The sequence below is a fragment of the Ciconia boyciana genome, chromosome 1 (genome assembly GCF_034638445.1).
Source record: "Ciconia boyciana chromosome 1, ASM3463844v1, whole genome shotgun sequence".
In the NCBI taxonomy this organism is placed as follows: domain Eukaryota; kingdom Metazoa; phylum Chordata; class Aves; order Ciconiiformes; family Ciconiidae; genus Ciconia; species Ciconia boyciana.
Window position 1 is genome coordinate 152,608,854 of NC_132934.1, and position 25,691 is coordinate 152,634,544.

At 39.8% G+C, this 25,691-nt stretch overlaps 1 protein-coding gene across 3 annotated transcripts in view; it reads left to right on the forward strand.

The window, feature by feature from the left end:
- The window catches only part of RASA3 (RAS p21 protein activator 3), a 131,223-nt gene that overhangs the window by 22,795 nt on the left and 82,737 nt on the right, over window positions 1-25,691 (forward strand). For 2 of the 3 annotated variants that reach the window (XM_072849822.1, XM_072849824.1), the window contains exon 2: window positions 16,282-16,399. In XM_072849822.1, coding sequence (XP_072705923.1) covers window positions 16,282-16,399 — 118 coding nt within the window. Of the gene's footprint in view, window positions 1-15,274; window positions 15,336-16,281; window positions 16,400-25,691 lie in introns of all 3 variants that reach the window. The other variant, XM_072849823.1, reaches the window with a different exon arrangement.

Here is a 25,691-nt window from a genome sequence, read left to right on the forward strand (position 1 = left end):
AGACTAACTGGCAGAGAGCATTAAGAGGTGGTGAGGGAGCGTAGAGTTGAAGAAAGAATGATCACTGGTTGAGTTGGATCTTTTTGTAAGTAGAATGGCTTCTTTTTGTCAGAGGCTTTGCTGCGTTTGGGTGAGTCCTTAGATGATGGCATTATAGAACAATGCTAGTAAGAGTAGCCTTGGAAAAGTGAGCCTGTAGTCCAACTAATTGTGAGTCTGCAGCCTCAAATCTCTTTCAAGAGCACACTTCTCATACAGCTGTTTGAAATGCATGTCTAATACCATGTGGTTGCACAAGCTCTTTATTTTCCATCCTGTTTGCTCTCATTACTGCCCCATCTCTTGTGACAAGGCAGATGTCTGCAGTGTGAATCCGTTAGCAACCTCTTCTGTGCCAGAGCTAATGGCTGAACAAGGTCTGTTGTGGCCTGACCTGATCTGTTCCGCAAAAGGGGTTCGTGTAGCACATGAACATCTGTGATTGCACCATGTGGGAGAAGATGGGCAATGAGCAGTCAACTGGCTTCTGGTGGATTCAAGTGGCTGTGAAACTACAGTGTTACTGAAACAGGCGAGGAAATCACTGGTCTCTGCTTAAAAACCCCTTCTTAACTTTTTTGTCTTTTGGAGCAGAATGAATGTGTTGGAATTCAAGAAAGTAAGAGACACTAACTTACAATTCAGTTAATATTAAAAATTAGTTATAATACTTGCCTTTGAGCTTTTCTACCAATTTTATGCTATTAAATAGTGTTTGCTGTCTTTTTCTGGAGGAATATCCTATACGTGCTAAGAACGTATTACTACAGAAACCTGTTCTATTCTATCTGGCTTTCAAAGGAGAGAAGCTCTGATTAATGACTATGACAACTCTCGGGAAATAAGCAAGTAAGTGACCCAGAATGTTGTCACCTGAGTAGATATTTCTTTTAAAGAGTGATATTTTTGCTTATCTTTGTAGGCAATTTCTTTGGTTGAATAGCAAACTCAATTTATTTTCCCACTTGCAGGTGTATTCACTGTTTCACTTCTGAATTACAATGGGAGTATTTTAATTTCAGAACAGGTTAGAACTGCAGATAAGAAACAAGTAGTTTCTTTTGCAGAAGCCCTCACTAGTCAATTACTTTAAAAGATGTGCAAAAGTCAGAACAAATGCTTTCCTGTGCTGAAGATTTTTAACATTTGTATTCACAAATGGTTCGTCTTCTGGGAAGGTAGTGTCTTTCTTCAGATCTCACAAATCTTTAGCTGGCAGCAGGGTGGTGGTTATGGCATGGTTATTTGGGATGTAACAGTGCTGGAGCCTGTAGAGGTGAACTTATGCCTTGGTGGGAACTATTCTTGGGCTTCCGTCTGTGTTACCCTGTGCTTCTGTTCCGTGTGCCTACCTTCTTGCCACTTGGAGTTCCTCTGCCCTTCTATTTTGGCACAGTATACCTCAGGCAGCTTCCTATGAAGGGTGTCTTTCCTATCAAAGGAATTTCTGTCATGAAGCATTTTTTTGCCAGGTTGCTTTGCAGCTGTTGTAGTACCTTTTTCATGCTTGAATTGGTGTTCTTTCCACAATTTGGGAGCCATTTTTTCTCTGTCTCTGTGTATGTGACAGTACTGCTGGAAGTATACACTGCTAACAAGAAGTTATTTCCTGTCATGGTTACTGGGAGTTGTTTGTCTGCCTTACCTTTTTGTTAAAAGGACCAGATGCTTTGTCTTCTACTTTGTGTTGGTAAATCCTGGTTTCTGTTTGATTTCCCCCTCACCTGTGCTGTTACATAAGTAGGCAAGAGGCTTCCCAGGCCAAGAGGATGTTGATTTTTACTCACTGTGCAAGAGAGTCCTTTGGTGTAAGGCATGTTGGTCAGGCTGGGTTGGCTGTGCTGGCCTCTTTGTAGCTAGCCCTCAAATGCAGTTTCTGCAACATCTCATGCAGTTGCATTAGCAAGTACTGTAATGCAGTACTCCAGTGCAGTCTTTCATCTGAGGGATCTGAAGTTGCATTTTGAATATGAAGTGCTAGAGAGGGAGGTAGTTCAACTGTGGTAGTTAGCTGTCTGACTTATTATGCACAATCACAGATAGAGTCTGCAGCAGAACTGGGATGGAATCCCAGATCCTCAACCAAAAGAGCTAACTTCTTACATGGGAATACAAACTTCTTGCTTAGAATAGCTCTGCTGTGTGGTACTGCTTTGTAAAAACACACGGACCATTTTTGAAACTACATGTAATGAGTAAGGGGTTAATTGAAGCTGAATCGCTTTCCATTTTTGAGTGATCTTTGTAAAGAAGCATTGGTCTTTTTTGGTAGCCACATGTCTGATGTATTCATCCTCATCCCCCAGCATTAAAAATAATGACTTCAACATGCATACAGATTTGTGTGCATCTACTGTATGTAACTTGTGTTCTACCCTAAAAGGTAAAAATGGGCATCTTTTTATCCAACAAATAGTCTTGGATAGGCATGTCTAGTTACATGCTTTAAGTTTTGCAGCTGCTTATTGTAAATGTCAGTGAGGAGCTTTCTCACAGTCAGTGAAAGTGTGTGATATAATCCAGAAATCAACCTTATTTTACACATGGTAATCAGAAGCGTTCCCTGACTCAGGTCTGCTGTTCTTTTGTAAGCCATGAATTTGCACAGGGGTTTCAGGAGATTATTTGAAGACAAGTGGGAATTACACAGGTATAGCTTAGCCTATAGATATTTACTGACACTGGCTGCATGTGATACCATAGCTTCACTTACTTTTAAATTTGTGATAAACCTAGTACATGCTGTATCTGCAAGAAAAACATGATGTGTATTATATCACTTCTGTTGGGCTCTGAAAAATGAACTATAAGTTGATGCGTGTGGGTAAGTTATCACTGTTTGCCTGCTTGATGTGCTCTGTAAACTGCTGAGGATGGGGTTGACCAAGGTTTTGTGTATTTTGGGCTTTTGATGACTGAGTAGTTGCAGCACAAAGCTGTGAGTTTAAACTTACTTGGGTGTGTTGTCCTTATTGGTCATTGGGCCGAGGAATAAGCTCCGGTGCAGTGCTTGCTCTGCCTGTGTGTCATTAAAGCAAACCACTGTCACTGACTAACTGTGTTAGCCTTAATACTAGTTTCATTTGGAAAAGTTTTCAGTATAAGACTTCTTAATTAAAATTAACATCACATTTCTATATGTATTTTGTACTGCGTTATCTCTGGGAGCGCTGTGCCTTTATACCTCCAACCTGTCAAATATCCTTCACCTGCCCTTCCCTTTTTAAAGCTTAGTCCTCCCTTATCATGTATGAATGTTTGTGTAGGCTTAAGCATTTCAAGAAAGAGAATGTCTTATGCGTTTGTATAGCTCTCACTACAGTTGGACCTCTGCTACTGAAGCACTCAGAGCAGGTTTGTGCTGTGTTGGACAGATTTGTGGAACTGAACGTGCTTATAAAAATAAAACTTTGTGAATGTATTTCAGAGCAGTTGCCAGTGGTCCCTCTTGTTCATGTTTTTTAATTCCCTCACTTCTGCATAGGTGAATGAATTCTGCTTTGTCACTAGTAGTAAGTATGCAAAATATGCTTTATTAAGAATGCTTTATAGACAGTATGTCTTGCTCGCCCCCTCTTCTGCAGCTGATATGACTAACTTGTAAACTGAAACTAGAATAATAAAAGAAAACTAACATCGATTGAGTTTCATTATATTAACACTTTGCATAGTTTAGAAAAAGGAAAGTAGGTCACTTTCCATTTCTAATACCCTGCTTTATACTTTGCATAAAAAAATCAACAGCTGGATTGCAGACATTTCATGGAAAGTTATACATTTCCCTGTAAATATGGATTTTAATCGTATAGCATTTATAGAAATTGCAGGGGAGTATTGCGTTTTTGGCTTAGATGTTTCTTCAGAATCTCAGCTGCTTATACCAGTGGTGTGTTTTAGGTGCACACAGCTACACTGACTTCTGAACTCTGTGGTTTTGATCACTGCTTATAAATAAATGACTATGCTCAGCCTCTTCTTGCTTGTTTTTCTGCACTATTCTGCCTGTGTTACCTGTCCTCAGCACTGAGGAGTGAAGAAGTAAATGTGTTTTCTCTTCCTGTATTTACTGAAGTTGGATAATCTAGCATTCGGTTCTCATCACATTGCCTGCACAATGAGTCATTCTTTCTTGGTTAGGTTTGTTCCTCAGGCCAAGATTCATGTGATGTTCCCCCTCTCAGGGCAATCAGATTAGTCACTGTTTGAAATCTTCTTTAAAAAATAAATTGTACCACAGGTTGATGCCTTGCTTACCAGTTACATGCTCCCCCCCCCCCCCCCCCCTTATTGTTTGAGTTCAGCAGCATCATTATATTGAAAAATGTTTTATAGTCATGGTAACTGGTGTATTATTGGAGTCCCACTGAATTAGCATATTAAATTCAAGATTCTTGGTACTAGCAAGGAATTGACTATAAGGCAGGTGAATTTAAAGTAGTTCAGTGTGCTGAAGTACATCTAGCTTAAATTTGGCCTTCCTTCATTATGCTGTTAAGAACAAAAACTACATTGCAATTGTGGTAGTAGCTTGAACTTTGTGAAACATGTACATTTAAAAAAACAGTGGTAATAACAAAAATTATTGACACAGATGGCCTCTTATCATGATAGTTGAATCAAACTTGAAGTATTTGGGGCAGAAACTCTCCTTGCAGAGTTATCTGTACCTGGAAATGTTTGCTGAAGCCAAGATCTGATGGAGGTTTCAAACAACATTAGGACAGTGACAGAGTTTCCAGTCCCTATTGTGCGATATGTTGTTATGAAGGCTCTTGAAATTCTTTATCTTGGTACTAGAAGATTTTAGGGGTGATGGTTCATTGTGGGAAATAGCAGCCTGAAAGACTAGCCATGCAGAAACTGTGAGGGGGCTAGATCAGAAGTAGGAAGAGAGAGGAGAAAATATGTACTGTGTGGTTGTAAATACTTAACCTGGACATTGGTGTTAGCTGGCTAGGCTCCCTATCTAGTCAATGGACGGTGAGAGGAACTCTTTTCAAATTATAATTCAGAAAACCAGTTATGTTCGTGCCCTGAATCCTCTTACACAGGAGCCTGCGTGAACAGTAGATGCTAATGCAGGCACCTAAATTGTGCAGAATGTTGGATCGTATGAATATCCCCAGAAGCAATGTCTGGTTTGTGCCTTGAGAGAGAGTCGGGTTATGACAGGGTGGAGGATTGGAAGATGCTGAAATAAATGGTTATAAACACTGTCATAGTTTATAGATGAAAGCCTGACGAGAGGGAAAGGTGAATTAATGCTCCACATTCAACTTGGATTCTGGCTCTTTTGAACAGCATTATTTTCCATCTTGTAAGTTGTTAACAGTGTTTGGATAGGAAAATGCTTGTGAAGTAGGCGAAGGTGCAGCCCAGTGAGATAGAAATGAGATTATCTGTAGAAAGTTCAAACAGTGGGTTGTTTTTGTGAAGCTTTTCGTGGTGGTCTTGTTCTGCCTCCAGTTTTCAGCTGATTCTTACAGGTATCAGACACAACCATTAGTGTGTCTGTACAGTACAGACACAGTAAGTATTAGTTCAGATTGTTAGTTTTCCTTTCATTCTGTGTGAGACAGATGCATGTAGTGTCTAAACAGACATATTAAAAATTCAACTTTGGATGAACTTTGTGGGTGTGGATGAGCAGTTCATAGGGAATGCCCAGCTTCCAAAAATCATTGGCAGTTTTGAAAAATGCTCAGGCTCTGGGTGACTACCTACAAACAAAATGTATTTTTGAATCTTACTCCCATTTCTATAGGAATAACCACTGAAATAAAACAGACCTGTGTTTCTTTGAAGTTCGTTTGCTCCTATGGTATTGGCTTCCTCTGGAAAACAACATGACCCTGTATTTTGGCAGTTACTTGTTTGGTGCACAAATGAGTTTGCTAGGTTAAAGCTTTAGCTGAAGTGAATCGACTTGTGTGCTGTGAGATGGGGACCTGACCCTGTGACTTCAGGTCAAGCAAGAACAAGTGAATGCTTAGGTATTCCTTTGTGCATGTGAACTTCATTTACTTGAAAGGTTCTTCCCCCAGCTGTCACCACTCAGGAGACTGGCAACTTGGATGGGGGATTTCTTGCTTGTTTTTTACAGTTTGTTTTGCTCAACACTGGTCGGTCAATCCCATATACTGCCCTAGATTTGTGGGTAGAACCTTACAGCTCATATTTAAAAATAATCTGGTACACTGTCAGCTTGCAACTCGGAAACTTTCAAAGACTTAAGCTTAAGTCTACTCATGCACATATTTTAGACTTGCATAGACTTTAGCACTGTGAAGGATGGACGCTGTTGGGAAAGGGGAAACATTACTATTACTCTTTGCTGAGCCCTGTTAGGCCTAGTGGAACTGTGATGGTGTGCTTGCAGAGTGACTGAGACGAGGTGACAGCTCAGCATATCAAAGCATTCCGAAGAAGTCTGCAAAGAGCAAACGCAGAAGACAGTGGTAGCTGACATTGTCCTTTCCTCCCTATACCTAGGTCCATTTGTCTTCAACTGTATTTTCTAATTGGAAATTTTATTTTAGCAATGAGTTAGGAATCCTGTGCTAATGCATTTTAAAAAAATAAATAATTCTTTAATAAGCCCGCTGACATGGCAAGTTGAATGTTTGGGATCTTGGATGGTGATGGTCCAGTTCTGTCAATGTGTGGATGTTCTTTAACTAGCTGCTTCTAGAAATTCTTGTGGCAAACTGTGTGGTGGCAGTAGTTAAGGCAGTCTGGGCTTCAGAGTAGAGGCATGTTGTCCTCTTTCTCTCCACAAATAAATCAATAGATCTGTGGATCAGTTGCAGTGTATCCTTGCTCATCTGCAGTCTTAAGAGTTTAACTGCACAGCACTGCAAACTGGCAAGTGATCGCTTTGTTAGTCAAGCCCAAATACTTTTAAGCATCTTAAAATGTCATAAGGAGAGATGCTGTTGGTTTTGTTCGATTAATGGGACTGCCAGCTAGCAACAAGAAATCAGCAGCATCTACGTAAAATCTTGTGCATTGTCAGTTTGCATCTGTGCAATACAGGCTATTCAACAGTGAAATAAATCCTTCTTTAAAATAATTTTAAAAAAGTTTTTAAAGTCCACCAGCATGGAAAAGTCACCTATAGATCATATAAGGCATCAACCTTAGGAATGAGCAAGTGGGATTTATTTTTGTTTCACTCTACTGGAAAAAGTGCTTTGTAAATGAAGATCCAGTAACTAAAGCAAAACAAATGCGAATGATTTCGATAATATCCTAATCTGAGCATTCTGTTCAGCACAGAGCCATGTTTGCAACATAGCGTTTGTCAGCTGCCTAAGACTGCAACTCTATAGAAAGTTACGAGTTTCCTTAAATGAATGTTTTCATTCAAAAACCATCTAAAGCACATAGTCTGAGAACTGGTTATGATCACACTTTTCTGTTACATTGTTCCTTAGTACATAACGTGCTCTTTGTGTGTGAAGGAACACATGAGGAATATGTGGACTAACGAAATATTGAGACCATGTCAAGTTTGAAGGAGTTGTAGTCTTGCCTGTTGCTGGGTTTAAGGGAAGCTGCTAATTGCTGCAAGTTTGGAGGAGGATGTTTCTGAGTTTGGATCTTTACATGGAAAAATGAATTTGATCTTCTTGTAGGAAAGTACCTATTTTCACTGTTTTTGAAGAAAGGCTAAAGTAAAGCAAGGTGGGGAGATTTCAAAACCTTTGTCTCCCTCATGATGATTAATTTTGTAATAGGAAGAGTTCTGAATATGGAGGAAGACATGCTTTGTTCGGTTAATTCCTAAATCTTATGTGGTTTTCAAGATTGCCTTGAACTGCTGTGCTCTGAGTCACCCTGTTTCTCAATAGCTAGGTTGTATTTTGGTTTTGAACACTGTGGGGCAAAAGGGCCAAACTGAATTTGATCAAATGTGATCCTGTGAAACACTGGTTAGTGAAGACATTTCTAAATAAGTAATTCTAAAGCAAGAGCCATTGTGGACAACAGAATCATTAGAGGAAACAGTTACGGTTTCTTAACATTGCTGGTAAAGCTTCAGCTTTTCAGCAATCACTCCTTTTGTTACTAGTTTTAATCTAAGCAAAAGACAACCTTTGGCAGATTTGTATTTTTCATGTTACTGTAAAAGTTTTTAGTGTTGCTTGTTGTGATAGAAGTGATTAATGTCCTGGAAGAAAGAGGGCATAATTCCTTTTTCATTGCTTATGTTTTTGTTGTTTTGGGTTTTGTTGTTGTTGTTCCCCCCCCCCCCCCCCCCCCCCCAGCTATACAGCTATAGCTTTTTGATCTACACTAAAAAAAAAAAAAGAGGGGGGGATGTACATAGATAAAAATTGCCTTTTTTTGGTCACCTGGCTTTTGGTTTTGTGTGTGAATAATATAAATGAAGGCAGGTAAAAATAGATACTTATTTTCACAGAAACTTCTTTTTGCTTATGCTGATGTTTTTGAGAACATTGCTTTTGTTCTTTAGCAATGACTAGGCTCCTTACTATACAGCAACTATCTTAAATTATCCTGAAGTACAAAGACTCTCAAAAGGGAACGGTGGAGTTGTTGTTGGATTTTGGTCACGTCTTGTTTGATGTTGTAAATCATTTGCTTGTATTTCCTGTCTCATACTGTTCTTCTAAAAATAGCTGAAATTGCTTGCTGCTGGCCCAGCACAGCTCCATGGTGGAATAGTCTGTTATAAAAGTTACTTCCTCTCAGCTACTCTGCCCCTCCTGCAGCCTGAATCCTCTCCCTCATGGCCTCCCACAACAGATGTTCAGTGACTTAAACTTTGCTGAGAAGGTCTTTTATAACTTTAGGAAGCTGATTTTCTTTTTTAAAAAACAACAACAACCAAACAACCCAAACTAAAGAAGACTCCCCAAAAACCTCACCTCAAACAAAACAAAAAAACTACAAAGAACTGTGCAAGCCACCAGTCTAAATGAAGGTCACAATTCAGAGGCACAGAACAACCTGTAGCCAGTCCCTACATTACTGAAGCTGGTAGGAAAAACCTCAAGAGCCTCTATCAAATGCAGCTGGGAAGTTGCACAAGATGTGTCTTGATGCAGAGTATCGTCTTCAAAATATAAGCTGGATTGAAAAATAGTACATGGGGAGCTGAGTCTAATGTTGTATCAACACAGGTAAAGAGTTTGGTTAATTCGTCAATTTTTCTGCAGAAATACAAGAAAGTCACATCAAAGAAACTTGGAATGCTAACCCCAGAGTGCCACAGGAAAACTGAATTAGAATGAAACCTCCTTGAGAACACCTTTTTCCTGGCAGTATCCTACTCTAAAATGATAACTTCAAAGTGTCCTTTTACACAACATAGCTTCAGTCTCGTTAAAAAGCAGATGGACTGTACATTTTTTATTTTGTGGGATTAAGTTACTATCCTAAGGGAATCTTTAGAGAAACCTGATTCCTGCTGTTAGACCACGATATTGGCAAGTAGCATGCAACCAGTTACGTTAATGAGTTGAGGAGAGCTATGCTTCTCTTCTTGTACAAACTAAAATCTTAATTTTGCAAGCAGCTCTCATGGAACTTGCTGTATAGATCTCTTTCCTTTCAGCCCTGGGATTTGATTAACAGCCCTTGTGCTGTGAGCACTTAAGTACTTGAGACCATGACAAGATCTTTTGAGCCTCCTTGATGTTCGTTGCCTCTTAGAAAAAAAGTAAGGCTATCAGCCTGCAGCTTCTCATTGCTCTCCAATGAAAATATCCTCAGCCGCTTCTGTTATGCCCAGAACAGTAGAGGCAAGATATTTGGACGGTTTATTGGACCTTCAGGGCTGCAAAAGGAGAACTGGGATGTCTGTTCACATGCATATAGGAAACAGGGAGTTTGGCTACTAGCCATTCTGAGTGATAGGTTTGAGTCTGGCCACCATGGGGGCTATAGCTAATTAGGCTTAGCTATTGTTATAGCTGATAGAAAGGCCTGTCATTTGCTGTCTCAGAACAGGTTTCGGAGTAGAGGAAGATCTATGTGAAGGTTCCTAACTGGCATAGCGTAAGTTTAATCATGTGAGGGGAAAGGGTGGTAGTGTAGTAGTATGGCATTGTGTGTACTGGTGAAGTGGATTGTGCAGAAGGGATCTTAATGGATGCCAAATGTTCGTGTCACTAGGCTGTAAAGGCAGTAAAACTCCACTAGAAGTACTAGGTCTAAGTAGGTATAAATAGTTTTTGGCACAGAGATATCAGATGGTGGTCTTCAGTTGGGTGCCAAAGGATTTGGGGTTGGTGCTGCTTATTGCCCCTAAGCCAGGAGGGTTTCCATGTGATGCTCTTGTCTAAAAAGTTGTAATTAATGTAGTGTGCTTTGTTTCCTTGCTAGTTACTTGCTGAAGCGGCCCTAGCTGTGGTATCAAGTTGCTCTGGGGTTGTTGCTAAGGCCTAGGTCGTCAGTATTGTTTTGTTGAGGAAGTGCTTTCCCTGAGTCTTCTAATGTGTGATGATTATTTCATGTGGAAAGAGGCTGGCAGGCAAGGGCTTAGATTAAGAACAGGTCATCTAAAAATCTCATTTTCCAGATCATCAAAATCTGTTCACAGATGGCTATTTTTGACCTGGTTTAGAACTCTAATGCAATCTGTCTCTCCGTGAGAACAAAGTGTGTGTATATGCACACATAAATACCTATGGTTAAAGCAAAGAGGGATTGTTGAACAAATAGTGTTTCTAGCCATATCTGTTTTAAAAGAAATCTCATTTTTTTAAATATATCAATTTTCTTGATTAGATATTTATGATTTTCATGTGTTTTTATTATTTTCAGGCTGTGTGACCTATGTACATAGGTGGAGGGGAGAGAACATTTTTGACACTCGTCATATATTGCCTAAAAAGTGTTTATTGTTTATTTGTATACAAAAGTACACAAGAATACTAAGCTGCTTACATAACTCCACAGTTGCACACTGGGTATGCTGGTTCTTGGAACTTCACACTTTTAAAATTTTTATTGCTTTTTCCTCTTTGGAAAGGCAAAAATGAATTGAAACATTCCGCTTTGAGAGGTACACGCAGTACATCTGCATATAGGAATTACATACAGATGTAACTATATTCTGCTTTCAAACATGTTAATTTCACATAATTATCACATTGGCTGTTTAATAACAAAATTGGTTTCTGATGGGAATAGAAGTTTTCTAACTAACCATTTCAATATTAAAAGGGATTATTTTTTCAATATATCCCTCCCCTTATCCCCACCTCACCCTCAAAAATCACACCTTGCAAAAAAAGGAACTGCTTTCTCAACATTCAACATTAATGCAGCTGTTTCCGTTCAGTTTAAATTCATGCGTAGGCACAAAAGTTAATGTGCTTGTAGGTATTTCTGCATGTTTTAATAGACATTGAGTGGTATTACATTTCTGTTTTAATTAAAATAACTTTAAGTACTGATTATAAACTTGCTGGCATCTTGATATTTTACATATATGCTGGGTTTTGTGCATGAGGAGCTTTTTAAGCATAAATTGTGATAGAGAATCAGAGCTGTGTGTGTACACACATTTTCCTTTTTCTGTTTTTGCTTGATCTGTGGATGTTGAAGGAATAATGCTTTTTCAGAAGAAAAAACTTGAGTGCTTGAGATAATTTTTTCAGATTCCAGCATCTGTATTGGTATAGATAGCTTAAGGGAGAACGGGAGAACAGGAGAAGCTTTCCATTCTTGGCATATATTGCTGCTCTGTTTTTGTTCTTGACGTGCTTGCCTACAAGCTTCTTTGGAGAGTGTTTTCCTGAATATGGCAGAAACAAAGTGGATTGTTGTTGGTTTGGATATGTTGCCCTTTTCAGATTTTAGGTGTTTTGTTTCTGTACTCGGGTCTTTCAGCATGCTCCCTGAAGTCAAATGCTGCAGCATTGAAAGCTCAGCTGCTTTTATTGGGTTTATTTTTTGGAGGTAGGTTTTTGTTTGCTTGTTTGTTTTCTGAAATAGTTTGGGAAATGATTCTCCCATGGCATTTTGATAAAATCAAATATGTTGCTGCTAGAAGACAGCAAGCTAAATTTGTTGACACATTACAAAGTCTTCCTTAATGCGCTCAGATTGGCAGATGCGTGCTGGTGACCCAAGACTTAGAAGCACAGGAGCAGCAAATTTTTTTCCAAAAGGTAGAAATAATGCCTGGCTGTTGTGCATTCTCTGCTTTTCAGAAAATTGCACCTGGCAAAATATGTCAAAAGCAAAGATGACACAATGCCAAGTATCTAAATTGAATTAAAAATACCAGATGCTTAAAAAAATTTAAGGTGGCAAAACCTTAAGGAAATGTATACATGTAGGTATATATTCGTTTATTCTGAGAAACATCTCAAAAGTTTTTCTTGTTTTTTTTTTACTGGTTATACTCCCAATCATCTAAGCAGTGCTCTTCTAGCTATGTATGCAGGAGAGCCCTTTTTTCTTGCTTCCCGTTTATTGCTAGTGTCTTAGCAGGGCAGGAATGTATAACATTGGAAGGAACAAGGAAGGTGAATATGGTTTTGAGTTTTTCCTTCCTCTTTTTCCAGCCTGTTGCGTTCCCGCTGCCTAGTTCAAGCTAAGCTATCTGTGCTGCTACAGTAGTCCATTTTTAAACTTTAGTAACCCAGTATTCGTGGGGAGAAGATAGCAATTCAGTGAGGTATTCAGAATTGTATAGCCTATTTTGTAAGACTTGTCCAGAATACCTAATGATAACTTTTCCATAGCTAAAATCAGCTTTGCTAGGTTTAAGTACTTAGTGCAAAGTTGAGTGCATCACACAGTTAAATTAGGACCATGTATATTAGAAGTGCAGGGATAGAGAGAAAAGCTGTTGCAAACTTGAACTGATTATTCTGCCACTATGGCTCCAAATGGAAGCCTTATACTCCAAAACAAAGTGCTTGTGTATTTTAAATTGTCAAGGTCTTAGACATCTTAAGAAACATTCTGTTTCTTAGCAGAAGTGGAAAATTGAAGGTTTTAAAGGCGAGTGTATTGACCTTTTGTCTGCAAACCCTCTCCAAATTCTCTAGCATACAGGTACTTCACAAATGTGAAGAGGGGGGGAAAAAAAAAGCGGAGCTGCCTCTTGAAAATACAATTGATGAAGATGCCTCTTCTGTACAGATAGGTTAAATGATGAAATTCTTGCCCAAATGAAATGATCTCATCAGCTCTGGTTGTTGAGAATATGGAAATGGTGCATGACTGTATCAAGTATTCTGAGCTTTCTCTTTTCATTTCAGTAGTAGCAGAACCAAAAAAAATACTGAGCAAATTGTTCGGCTTCATTGTAGATGGCAAAACAGTGCCACAGAGGGAACGTTTTTGTCTTGGAGGAATCTAAAGAGCAACTGAAGCTCTAACAGAGTGCATTTGTTGACATAAAATGTCTGGCTAGAGACCTGAGTCTTTAGCTATGCTTGAAAGCTTGACAAATTTTTCTTTCTCAACTGCTCAGTGCTAGAGGAATCTAAACAGCCATTGGCTGCTGCCAGCGTTGGGAAGAAACCGTGGTGTTTTTTGTGGTGGTTTTTTTTTTTTTTGTAAGCTCCTACTGAAGTCACTAACATGATTAATATATTGGGTTGGTCAATTAATCCCTTGTTCTAGTCTCAGTGGTTTTTCAGGGACTTTTTCCAGTTTGAAGAAAGAAATTACTGTAAAATGTCTTCTCCCTCTATCTTCCCTCTGTGCCCTGCTTTCTAATCTTGTGGTGGTGGTGAGCTTTAATTTGCTGTACAGACTGTGCAGGCAGTCATTTTCTAGTGATGCTAAATGGTGTCTTCCTTTGCATTGCATTTAGGTTTCAATATTACGGGCTTTTCTACTGAGTTTTCAAAATACAGTTCTTAGAGTGCTCTGACATGACCAAGTATTACCTTTAAGTGCTTAAGTGAATGTTGTGCACTACAGAAAGCTGGAAATCGAGATCACAAAATAGGGAATTGGTTTTGTGTGTGTGCGTTCGTGTTGAAGTAGGAAGTGGAAGAGTGGAGAAAAAGGGAAACTGCATATTTTTTTGGTTTAATTTTGAGCTTGAAAAGTTTTGTCCTCTTCTCTTGGAAGAACCGTGAGAATAGTGTGCCAGCTCCAGAGGAAGACTTCCTTATCATTCTGCTATTGAAACTCTTCCTGTTGACACGCACACTCGCTCTCTCTGGGGAACTTTACCCAGTGATCCAGAAAAGAGGCTGGCTTCATGTGACTTTAATGTGAGAATAGATAAGAGAAATTTGAATGTTTGGGGGACGTGGGGAGAGGAGGCAAACTCGGAGACCTCAGCCTGTGTGAGGCTAGTACATTTGATTTGTAACTTGCCTGAACTCAAACTAACAAGAGTAAAAGTTGGAGGTTTACCATGGCAGAATAGACTTCAATGCAGGCTGAGCAAGCCATCAATAATCCTCAATATATTTTTGGCTAGAGCTGCTGCAGTTAAACTATTGCTAACACTTCAGCTTAGTTTAAAGCCACGCTGGGCATGCCAACAGATGTTCCAGTCACACCTTCGAATTAGAGCGGAGACAGCTTTTTTTAATACAATGTCTCACAACTCTGAAGGAAGTGGGAAGAATGCTATCAAGTTGCATCAGCTGAGCTGAGAGCAAACTTACTTAGAAGAACTCTGAAGTGAGGCATTACTGTCTGAAACAATGTTTTCATGTCCCTTTTCAGTGCCTCTTTATATGTTCTATGGTTAGCTTTAGGAAACATATGCATGTACAGTCACCCATATACAGGCTGTTTGTGAGAAGTGTGGTGTGTGGCATTTCCAAGGGCACATCATGAGTCAGTTAGCAAAAGCATGCGAACAGTGTGCCAGAAAGAGATCACAGGCAGGAAGACACGGAGTTCTGTGTCACTTTATGCTTTTCCTTTAAACCCGGGGATGCAGGTTGGCTTAAGCTTTCCTTGCTGTAGTTCTTCAGTATTTACATGCACATGCATCAGAGTGCTGTTGAACAAATCTGCAGAAAGGAAAAAGTATGTCTTTACTGAAGATAGGGTTGAAAGAAGCAAGTTAGTTCTGTTAATAGCATAAAGCTATTTGGGAGCTGGAGACTGAGAAAGGCATGTGTCTAGTAAAATGCACTTAAGCTGAGCTGCAGACATCTGATAAAAAGTTATGTTTGTTACTGTCATTTAGAGTTCCCTTCTCTACTGGCAAACAAACCTGTGTTCCCTTGGTCGGTGCATTTTTTTTTTTAATTTTATTTTTTATTTTTACCAGGAGAGAATGATCTAGTTCCCACGGTATGTGCTAATAATCTCCGGGTACTGGAAGAGTGAAGGTAAATAAGGCCATGTGTGTTGTAGACTTACATTTAGTCATTCTTTGAGAGTTCTAAGTTTTGTCTTTAGAATTAAATCACTCATCCACGTAGTGCTAAGGTGTTTTAGGAGAGCCATGAGGAGCATTACCCAATTTCCTGTCTGAGAGTTTTGATTTTTATCAGTCTGCCAAGGAAATCTAGTGCTCAGCTTTGGTTATTAATGGATATGTAGAGGGGAAAGCTGTGGTTTTATTCTTGTTTTGTAGTCTCTTGGTTACCCTTAGTTCCTCAACCCTGTCCTTTTTTTTTTTTTTTTAGTGTTAAATATAGGATACATACATGTTTCTTGTTGCAGTTTTGAAAAAAATGTTTATTACGAAGAATATTCACGACTTGCATGGTACCTTTGTGGGAGGACCTTAGACAGCTTCACAAGTGCTAATTACCTCATCAAAGCGCTTTGAAGTCCAACATGTGGTGTAAGGCTGTTGGCTGTAACTAGAATGACTGTTTTCCATCTCCAGGTCTGTGAGGAGTGGTGGAGCTGGAGGTCAGTCCTCATTTGCTGTGTTCTGGTAATGCCTTTAGGAAAAAATCAGTGGGCTGGATCAGAAAGCTTTATTACCACGTTGTATTGTGTTCCTGGTATCTTATGGGGAGGACTGATCAAAACCTAAACACAAATTTGGAAAGAAGCAGTATGCACCCAAATACATGCACATAAATTGGACGCAACAAACTGAGTTGTTGCTGGATACTGCTGAGCTCTAAGCTTAGTGACGGTCAGGAGCTGCTGCCTTGGAAACAGAATACTGCTGCTAAGTTTAATAGAGACTTAACAACAAGAAAAATACAATGTAATACTTCAGCCGTGTTGCTGACACTGCATTAGTTGACAGATGACTAATTTATGGATAACATTTTAATATGTAATCCTTCTGGGTTTTTTCTGTCTTGTCTTTAGGCGAAGCCAAAAATCTTCCGACGTATCCGGGGCCAAACAAGATGAGGGATTGCTACTGTACTGTAAACCTGGACCAGGAGGAGGTTTTCAGGACCAAAATAGTGGAGAAGTCATTATGGTAACAAATACATGTATATATGTTCTGTTAACTCTTCTCATTCTCTGCTTACTATGTTTGTTTAATGTTCTAAAGATACTTTTTTGGGGGGAGGAGGGAGGATGAATATGATCCTTCTTCCAGTTTTAAGAACACTAGTGATAGAACTATTAATGTCATTATTCCTATATGTGCATACGGGAAAATGTCTTCACCAAGGCAAGCAGTATTAAATGTTTTCTAAGAATGTACAGCCAGTGCTCCTTTCTTTCTGCAATATTTGTTTTGAACTTCCCTAAGTTTTTTAGATCTCAACTTAGGAGGCAGCACTGAACACCATTTCACATCTGTCTATGCTTAGAATTTTTCATTGGTCTAGCTACCCTAAGTCCCTAGTTAGGGATATTTTTTTTTCCTGTCATGAGGCTTCACCTGAAAGAGGTTTGAACATAAGATGCCTGCCTGATTATCTTGGACACTTCCTGTGAGATTATAGAAGCCAAATGTAGAATGAAACAGAATGAGAAGCATGTAGCAAAAGTTAAAATGCTTTCTTCTGGAAATCCCCAAACATCAAAAAAATATAAGGAACAAGGCTGGGCGTATATGTGTAATCTGGGAAGCATGGCTTTTTTTTGGAGTTGAGGGAAAAGTAGCAGCAAGGAACAGTCAAGTTCATAACTTTTATCTTAAGATATAAAGTGGGAAAAGAGTGAGAGTTGAGTAATACAGTTAGGAATTTGCTATTTGTCTTGTTATTGCAAATAATTTACTTTGGGAAATAGCTCTAGACCCCACCCCCAGCCCCTCAGAAGTACCTAGCGCATTTAAGAATGTGAATCTGAGTAGCTTGAAGTGGGATTTATTCCCTTAAGTCACTTTAATTGTTCTCTCACATAATTTTTTGTCATCTGTAAGTCTTTATTTCTTATATTATGATATGCTGTACTGGGGTCCATAATGGAGACTTTTGTTTCTTGAGGCATTTAGATTGGCTAAACATAATTAGAGTGTTTTTGGATGATGATGGTAACACTTTCCTGTTTGTAGTGTACTATATTTTAAAAAAAAAAAAAAAGGTGAAAAAGCAAAGACTGATCTGTATGCACTTTTTTTTTTTACAATAACTGACATGCAGTGTCCCTAAACGAGTTGTCCCTGAAACAGTTATTTCTCTAAAAATGACTTTAACTCATTTAAATTCATTCCTGGGTCAACCAACTGTAGCCCTCCTGCTCACAACTAGAAGTTGCCCAGTGGGGTTTTTTTTTGCTGGATGATCATTAGTGCTTTGTGGGGAATTGGAAGGTGGGCAGTGGGGATGTATGAGGATAGTTGATGTAATTTCCTTGAACTAATCCACGTATTTTTCTATTGAGAAAATAAACTCTTAGTAGTAGGAATAAGCAGCAAGTGTAATTCCTTCAGTGGGAAAAATTCCATCTGTCTTTAGATACCATTATAAAGCTAAAGAGGTGCATTGAGGCTGTGCAGAATTGGAAGGTTTCTGGCTTCCTGTGGAGCTAAGTTCTTTTCATTAATTGAGGTGAATTCAGAGGAGAGCAACATAATGATCAGAGGTCTGGAAAACATAACCGGTGAGGAAAGGTTAAAAGACTGGAATTGTTTAGCCTAGAGAAGAGGGATGAGAGTAGATATAGCTATGTAAATATATTAAAAAACAAAACAAAAAAACCCCCAAACAACACCCCCCAAAAAAAATTAAGAGGGCGGGAATTGCTCTGTATGTCCAGTATGGATATTGCAAGTAATAATGGACTTAAATTGCAGTGGGGAAGAAAGTTTAGTTTAAGTTTTATTGTGAAGAAAAATCTTCCTGTTGTTAAAGATGCTGAAGCACTGGAGTAGGTTGCCTTGGTTTTTCCATATTTATTGCTGAAGGCTTTTAATAGGTTCTATATAATCGGTCCTGACCAAAATACAGATCTTCCTACTTTAGAACAGTGGTGGACTAGATGACCTCCCAAAATCCCTTTACAGTCCTATTTTTTTTGATCTAAGGGTTGACTAAAGATGATCTCCTCGGTTGCTATTTCTTCTCCCAGTGAATTCCTGTCTTCAGTGGTAGTCTGCCTTCTCCCTCTGTGAGCTTCTATTTGCAAATACTATTTTTGAAAAAACTTGCTTCTTCACAGTCCCTGAATATCCACTTAGACATTGATATCAACTGATTTTTGCATTTATCCATACAGGTGTTTTCTCTGTCCTTGTTTTTCTGTTGCATAAAAGACAAGCATACAAAAATCCCAAATACATGAATGGTAAAACTGGGATGTCTGCCCAATCTGTGAATAGGAATTGCTGTTACTTAGTGAGGCATGGTCAAACAGCTACTTAATCTTTAATAGATGTAAACACAGTCATAAAAACAAGTGCATAGACTTCCAAAGGAAGATGTTTTTCAAATGATTTCAGGCCGTACTGCAGTTGCCTATTGTTTTTTTGTAAGACTCTGAGATGAGCACATAGCTGAGGAGCCAGTCATGCTGTTACATTCTTTAATGCTTGTTTGTAAATTGATTCAACCCATTGAGTAATGGTGAATTATTGGGCAGGCGAGGCTTATGTGCCCTAAGGCCCATGTAATTTGTATGCAGCAGAGAAATACCTGCTCTCCTGTATGGTGCTTCTTTGCCAGGCACTTGCCAATGTAAGAGTGAAGCATGCGTTGGGTCCCTTTTTCTGAGGTATCGCTGCTGCGATATGCAATGTTAGATGGGAGCAGGGATGTAAAGCTGGGCCAACGCATGACTAAAATAGTCGAATCCTGCCCGAACATCTGCGTGGCTAGCATTGAAGTGGGTGACACAGCCTTTGACTATAGCTTGAAGGGGAGAACATTGGCTCTACTCTGTTGTTCATGCTTATTTTCTATTTCCTATCACTTCATGGCTGACACAGGGCTGGCTTGCTGTAAAGAAGGTTTTAAGAATTGCCTGTGTTTTCACTCATACTGGTAACTCCCCCATCTTCCAGTAAGCTCAAAAAATTATTTTCATGTAGTCTCTGAAAAATAAGATGCTTTGTGTGAATGTCTGAATTGAAAGGTGTTTCATACACAGCCCTAGCGCTACTGACTCTGAAATGATGTCTTCTCATTCAGATTTGTCCTGGAGAAGCCTATCTTTTCCAGCATATCTGCATAAAAAGAATTTTTTGTCTGTATGAAAAGGCTTATAATTAAAGTCACACTGAAACACTGTCTTGTGTACTTGGGGATTCAAGGAGTGCTTGTGCCTTTTTCTTTTCTTTTCTTTTGTTTTTCTTTTTTCTTCTCACTCAGTTGAGCTTCATTAAGCTTCTACTAAGCACTGCAGAAATATATATTTTTCCAAGCAGGCCTTCTCCTGATGTAAAGCCTAAATAGAACTGCAGATAGGAGAAGGAAGCGGTTATCTCTCCTTCCCAGAGGGACTTGGATGAATGTCCAATTCTGGCTTGCTTGGGATATCTGTGGCAGAGCCTTCAGACTCTGACTCATGATCTCCTGTGTTTTATACTGGGACAGTGTAAGAAGTTGCTTCCCTGAGTTCTGTCCTAATCTTCTGCAGCAGATTTTTATTTTATTAGGCTGTGGCAGAGGCATGAGAAGACAGCTGAGAGTAGTAACTCCTTAAATCAACAAAGCAGGAATCATTCAGAACTCTAAGAACTGAATTAGCACATCCTGTTGCCCAGTCTGGTGCCCTTACCAGTGCTCTGAAGAGAATCTCTGTGAGCCTCAAAAACTGAGCAGCCAGCATGGTGAACCTTAACTCCTCTGTTTAGCACTCAGGTGGGACTCATAAATTATGATGAGGAACTTAAATCATTCCTGCCATCCAGCCTCTGTTAGACTGGATGGTGGCACTGCTGCCTTGTGCTGGAAGATTTTGAGGGCTGCTGTGAGGATAACTGGGTAGCGTATGGCTGAAACAAGTCAAGGGTTACAACATGGGCAGGCCTTTCTATGAAACCACAGAGCAATGTGAAAGTACTGTTTATGTGGGGCAGTTCAGAGTCATCCGACTTCTCTAGGGATCTTTGGACAAGCACAGTGAATGCGTGGGTTGGTCAGAGCAAGCTCTCCAGGTTCCCAGGAAGAGAATCTTGAACTCTTAAAGCAGCACTATTTTCATAAACTCCTTGGCACAAGCTTTTAGTAAATTCTAAGGTGGTCACATGCAAGTCATAAGATATGAGGGAGAGGTTGGTCAGAGCCAGGATTTAATACGCTTCTCTGTTTTGTATTTGTTGTTCAATATTTATATTACCGTCATCCACAAAGGCACTGAATAGAATTGGATCCATTCCATATAACCTAGCAAAGATGTATGTGAAGGGACTCATGTATTTTATGTCCTAAGGAACATGTGATAATTACTGTTTTTTTTTAAATGCACGGATCTACAACTTTTCTTTAGTTCTGAGCTGCAAGTAGACAGCCTGGCAAGAATTTTGCCTATTAATTTCCTTTGCTGAACCAACTACTTAGCTTCCCCCATGAGTAGCTTCAAACTTCAGGCTCCACCATCCAGGACTTGTTCCTAGCTACGGATCTTGCCTGAGGATAAACTTTCTTGGCTTGTTGGCGTTAAGACTGACTTTGCCTTTGCTGTTTGCATCAAATGTTTCCATTCACTTAAAGGGCAGTGTCAGCTGCAACAGGAAATCAAGGCAGCTTCTCAAATCATAGGTGAAGAATGGAAGGAATGTGACATCTCTAAATTTGTTTCAAGGATATGGATAAAGGCAAAAACTGTCGTACATTAAGAATCAAATGGCTGACAGAGTGTGCTTTAGAGAGATGAGCCAAGCGTCTTGAGTCTGTGATTATTTAGTTCTCCACTATTTCACTGAGGAATTTTTCACGTGCTAAACATAGTGATCAAAGCCTGAATGAAACAGCAAATGAAGCCAGAGGCAGTTTCCCCACCCCCAGTCCTTTTTTTTGCTAGTCTCCAGTGAAGGTAACAGTGAGCACTGCAAGTCTGCAGTGTGCTTGTGAGTGTATAGTGAAATGTGCTGTAAATTCATAGTTAAGGCTGTGTTCTCCTTAACAAGAGGTTACTGTGTCTTTGTTTTAGTATTAGATCAGGTAACAAATTCAGTCAGTAGCTCAGAACTTTCTCTAAGTAATTCTACTACCATATTTAATGTTATTTTTTAATTCTAGGCTTGCTTAAACCCTTTATTTTCCTATGTTTGGAGTTCATGGCTGCATAGCTAAACTTCTCTTGTGTTCTGATAACATCTTGGATGCAGGCCACTTCTCAAATTTTAAACACAAAGTTTTTTCCCTTAGTTGGAGCATCGCCACAATGAGCTGTTGTATCTGAGTTTGTTCCATTAGCTACTTCCATATTCTTATGTTGCCAGCTCACCTCCTTGAAATAACAGCTTTCCCCAGCCCAGAGGCCTTAAGTAAAGAGGACTGGAGCTGGATGCTGTAGCATGTTCTGCAGCTTCTCTCCTGCATGCTCCCAGCTCACTCCTCAGTGTGCTGTCTGCCCCAGGGCCTGCCGTCTTCTGCACTCGACTACATCTAACCATGGCTCGAATTCCTAATATCCGTGACTTGAATTCTGAAACACCCCAAGCCTTTAAGGGAAAGGGGTAAGATGGGTATGGGTACAACTTCAGCCTGGTCAGGGATATTATTGAAGGCAAGGACTGTATGGTTGTGTAGGGAAGTAGTACAGCTGGGAAGGGTGCCAGGAAGTGAAGCAAGACTTAATGGAAGGAGGAGAATGAAGTGAGCCTTGAGACCCAAGGCAGGGTTTATGAATGAGAGCGTTTATCCACACGAAGAGCCACCCATGTGAGTAACAATTGTTGGTGTTGTAGGCTGCTTTGAGTGATTAAAAAAAAAAAGTAAATGCAGCTGTAATGTGACTTCTGTTGTTTGTGTGTGTCATCTTACAGAATATTTTGGGAGGTGACTAGGGGCCAAATGGCTGCTGCTTAAAGTTGTTATAATCCCTGTAAGCCTTATTGAGCCAAACCAGCAACTGTCAAGTGAGGTTGATAACTATAGCTCGTGTGTCTGTCTCTCTCTTCTGAGCATAGGGTTGAGAAAGTGCACACTGCTTTATTTTTTCTCTACATAGTAGGGGTGGTTGTGGCTATAACACAGCACTGTCCATTTGGGTGTCTCTGCACAGTGACACAAGGAGAAATTTGCTTAGGCTTGGTGGATGTCTGGAAGACTACAGCCTGCGCTCTAACAGTGGGCATAAGTGGTATGTTTGGATTTAGATGTTGCCTTCTGTGCCATATATTTCCTGATGCGTGTCCTCTGCCAAATCTGTGCTTCAAATATAACACTAGGTGTTTTTAATAAATTGTGTAAGGAAGCTACCATGACATCTGCTGACTTCGGCTCTTACAGAGCCTTTCTTACTCGCCTGTCGTCTTGTAGCTCTGTGTCTGCTGAAGTGTATTCAGATTTTATTTGGCTTGCTGTATCTGCTTTGAATAAACCTTCTCTTCCCTGCCCCACTCCCTTTACATGGACTGCAAAGCATAGTATAAAACGTATTAGCCAAGTAGTAGAAAAAGCTTAGTAGTAGAAACAAACAAGTGTACTCCTTTGTACAGACTGATTTTGCTTCCTGCTCACATGGCGATGTGAACTCTGGTCTTCAGTTCATGCAGCAGGATGAATCCAGTATTTCTAAATGTTTTAAAATAGTCAGAGGATGTGGAGTTGTCTGTGGCATGTTAATAGTCCCTACTTTCAAACACAAAAGCAGTTTAAAAAAAAAAATCCATACACAAAGAATTCTGGTTTGAGGGGTTTCATTATTATTCATCATGCAACTCTTTCACTTCATCCACTGAAGTACTGGTGCCAAAACAAAACTGCTTTAGCGAATCCTAAGTATTGAGAAACAAACACGAGGTTTTGCAACACAGCCTGAAACTAAAGAAAAGTTTCTACACTGAGATTTGTTTTATGGTCTCTTCCTTTCTGTTAATATTATTTGCGATGATTTCAGTAGATATCTGAAGGTATGGAATTAAAGTTGCAAGTATGCCTCTGGAGTTTAGTAAAATGTGAAAGTGAACAAATTTTGAACCTTTTCTAGAGGAAGAAGTTCCCATTCATCATGTTTGAGATGAGGATTCTCTTCCTTATTTGCTTTCATTCCACTTGATCTACACAGTAATTTTGTTTCTCTTCTTCCCTGTCTCCTCCTGAAAATATCCATTGCCAAAACACACATTAGAAGAGATTAAAAAATAGATACCTTGAAATGGGAAGGGTTCTAAGCTGGATAGCTATGAGTGAGACAATACCTAGAGGGAACTTTTTGGTTTTGATTTCCTGGTATTCCTGCTCCCGTGAGCATTCAGAACAAGGAAGTTTTTGGTGAGGGGAAAGTATGCCTGAAGATTCAAATCCATTGCACTATTCTTTATGCTTTTACTTGACTTTTTTGTGTGTGTGTGTGTGTCTCTTCTGTCATGAGAGCTGTGGAAGCATCCTAGGGAAAGTGTCCTAAGGAGGGATCAATTAGTGTATGTGTCAGTGGTAGGGGCTGTATAAAAGCTGTGCAGTAAGAGAGCCCCACACTTCCTGAGAAGAGGACTGCTGAGGTAGAGGTTCCCTCCTTCAGAGCATAGCAAGGTAATGGGTATGTGCTGGAGAAGAGATGAGAAAGGGGTGTGAAGTGAGGGTATGTGGAGTAGAAGGTTACAGAGTCAGACCCTTGAAAGCCTGAAAGCTTGGAGTAAGGATTTAAAAATTGGTACAGGGCTTTCTCTGTAGTTTCTAATCCCGTCAGGAAAACAAGAGACAGTGACTTAGGAACAATCCCCATTTCATAATTAAATAGTAGTTGATACCTGCACTGCTACGCGTCTCGTCACTGTGACAGCAAAACTAAAAATAAATTAGTAAAACTGTTCTGAATTTAGTAGTCTTTATTGAAGAAGCTGGGTTTGAAAACGCTTTTATATTCAGCTTGGAAGGAGCTGAATTGCATTTACAGTGGAGGTCCACTGTCCACTGTTTCTGTCCTTGGAAGATCCTGCTCTCAGCAGTTATCCTGTCACTTGTTCGAAGTCCAGAAGAAGCTGAAACAACGACAGCACTGGTGTTGTTCATGCCCTTCAGTTGTGACCATACTGATCTGTAGCCTATGCTGCAAGACTGGGGGAGGGGGCACTCATTATTTCTCCTCCTCTTTGAATGATTAAAATTTCTCCTGAGCGTAGGGTTGGTTAATCTACAAGGAAAGCTTAACTCAAAACCTGGAAGTTGAATCTGAACTCACTTGGTTCTGAAAGATTCCCGAGTTTTCAGCCAAGCTAGTTCTAGTATTTGTTTTGGAGGATCTTGTCAGACTCCTGAGGGCTGTGTAGGCAGATGCCACTGCTTTTTATTAATTGCTATGTCAAAATAAAAGTACTCACTGAAGCCCCATCAGGCTAATTCTGGCTTTTGGGAGAGAGGGGACACTGAGGGAGGGATTTAGCTGTTCTTTTGGAAAAACCATTCTGGACCCTTGGGGCTCACGCTCAAAGTAAGTTAGCTTGGGATATAAATCATGGGGTTTGACTGCTGCGACCTCTTGCTCTTCAGGTCTGGGTGGGAGACAAAGCGAGTACTGTTCTGAAGAGATACATGGAGGAAAAGCACATACTTAAGTGGAAGCATTTATGTGGTTACTTTTGATTCCTTCAAAGATACTGTTTCTGCAGAGCTACACAAGATTGGGGCAGGGGGATATCGGATTTATCTTGAAGCATATCCTTACAGTTCAAACTGTGCTGGCTAACTATCTGATGCAGAGTGAGTGCACTTGTGTTGAAAATCTGCTTACTTATATTAATTAAGAACGCAGTGCACCTCAGGGGTGTTACCTGAGTGATGAGAGGTTGTGAATCTACAAGGGGTACAAGATCTCGGAGGGGGAAAGCCAAGAGCAGGACAAAGCTTCTCTTTTCTTGATGGTGGCTGCAAATAAAGTATCTGTGAAGAGTACCAGCCAGTAGGTGCTGCTCAGACTAATAAGCCTTATGCCTAAAAGTAGTGACCAGGTGTGGTCCCTGCATGGCTAAGTCAGCCTTCATAGCATTTCTTCTGTTAATCAGTCTCTTTCTGATACCACATATTGGACTAGAAGCTTCCTGTTGTCCACTCTGCTTTTCTGAATCTCATGTTTGTTTTGCTGTGGTCTTAGTTATGTTCTGCCGCTGACCACCACCAGTGACAAACATTAATAGGGGACTTGCCAAAGGCCCCAGTTGTTGTCTCTTCCCTGCTCTTTCCCCCAGAATCAGCTGAGCTGAATGAAAGTATGCT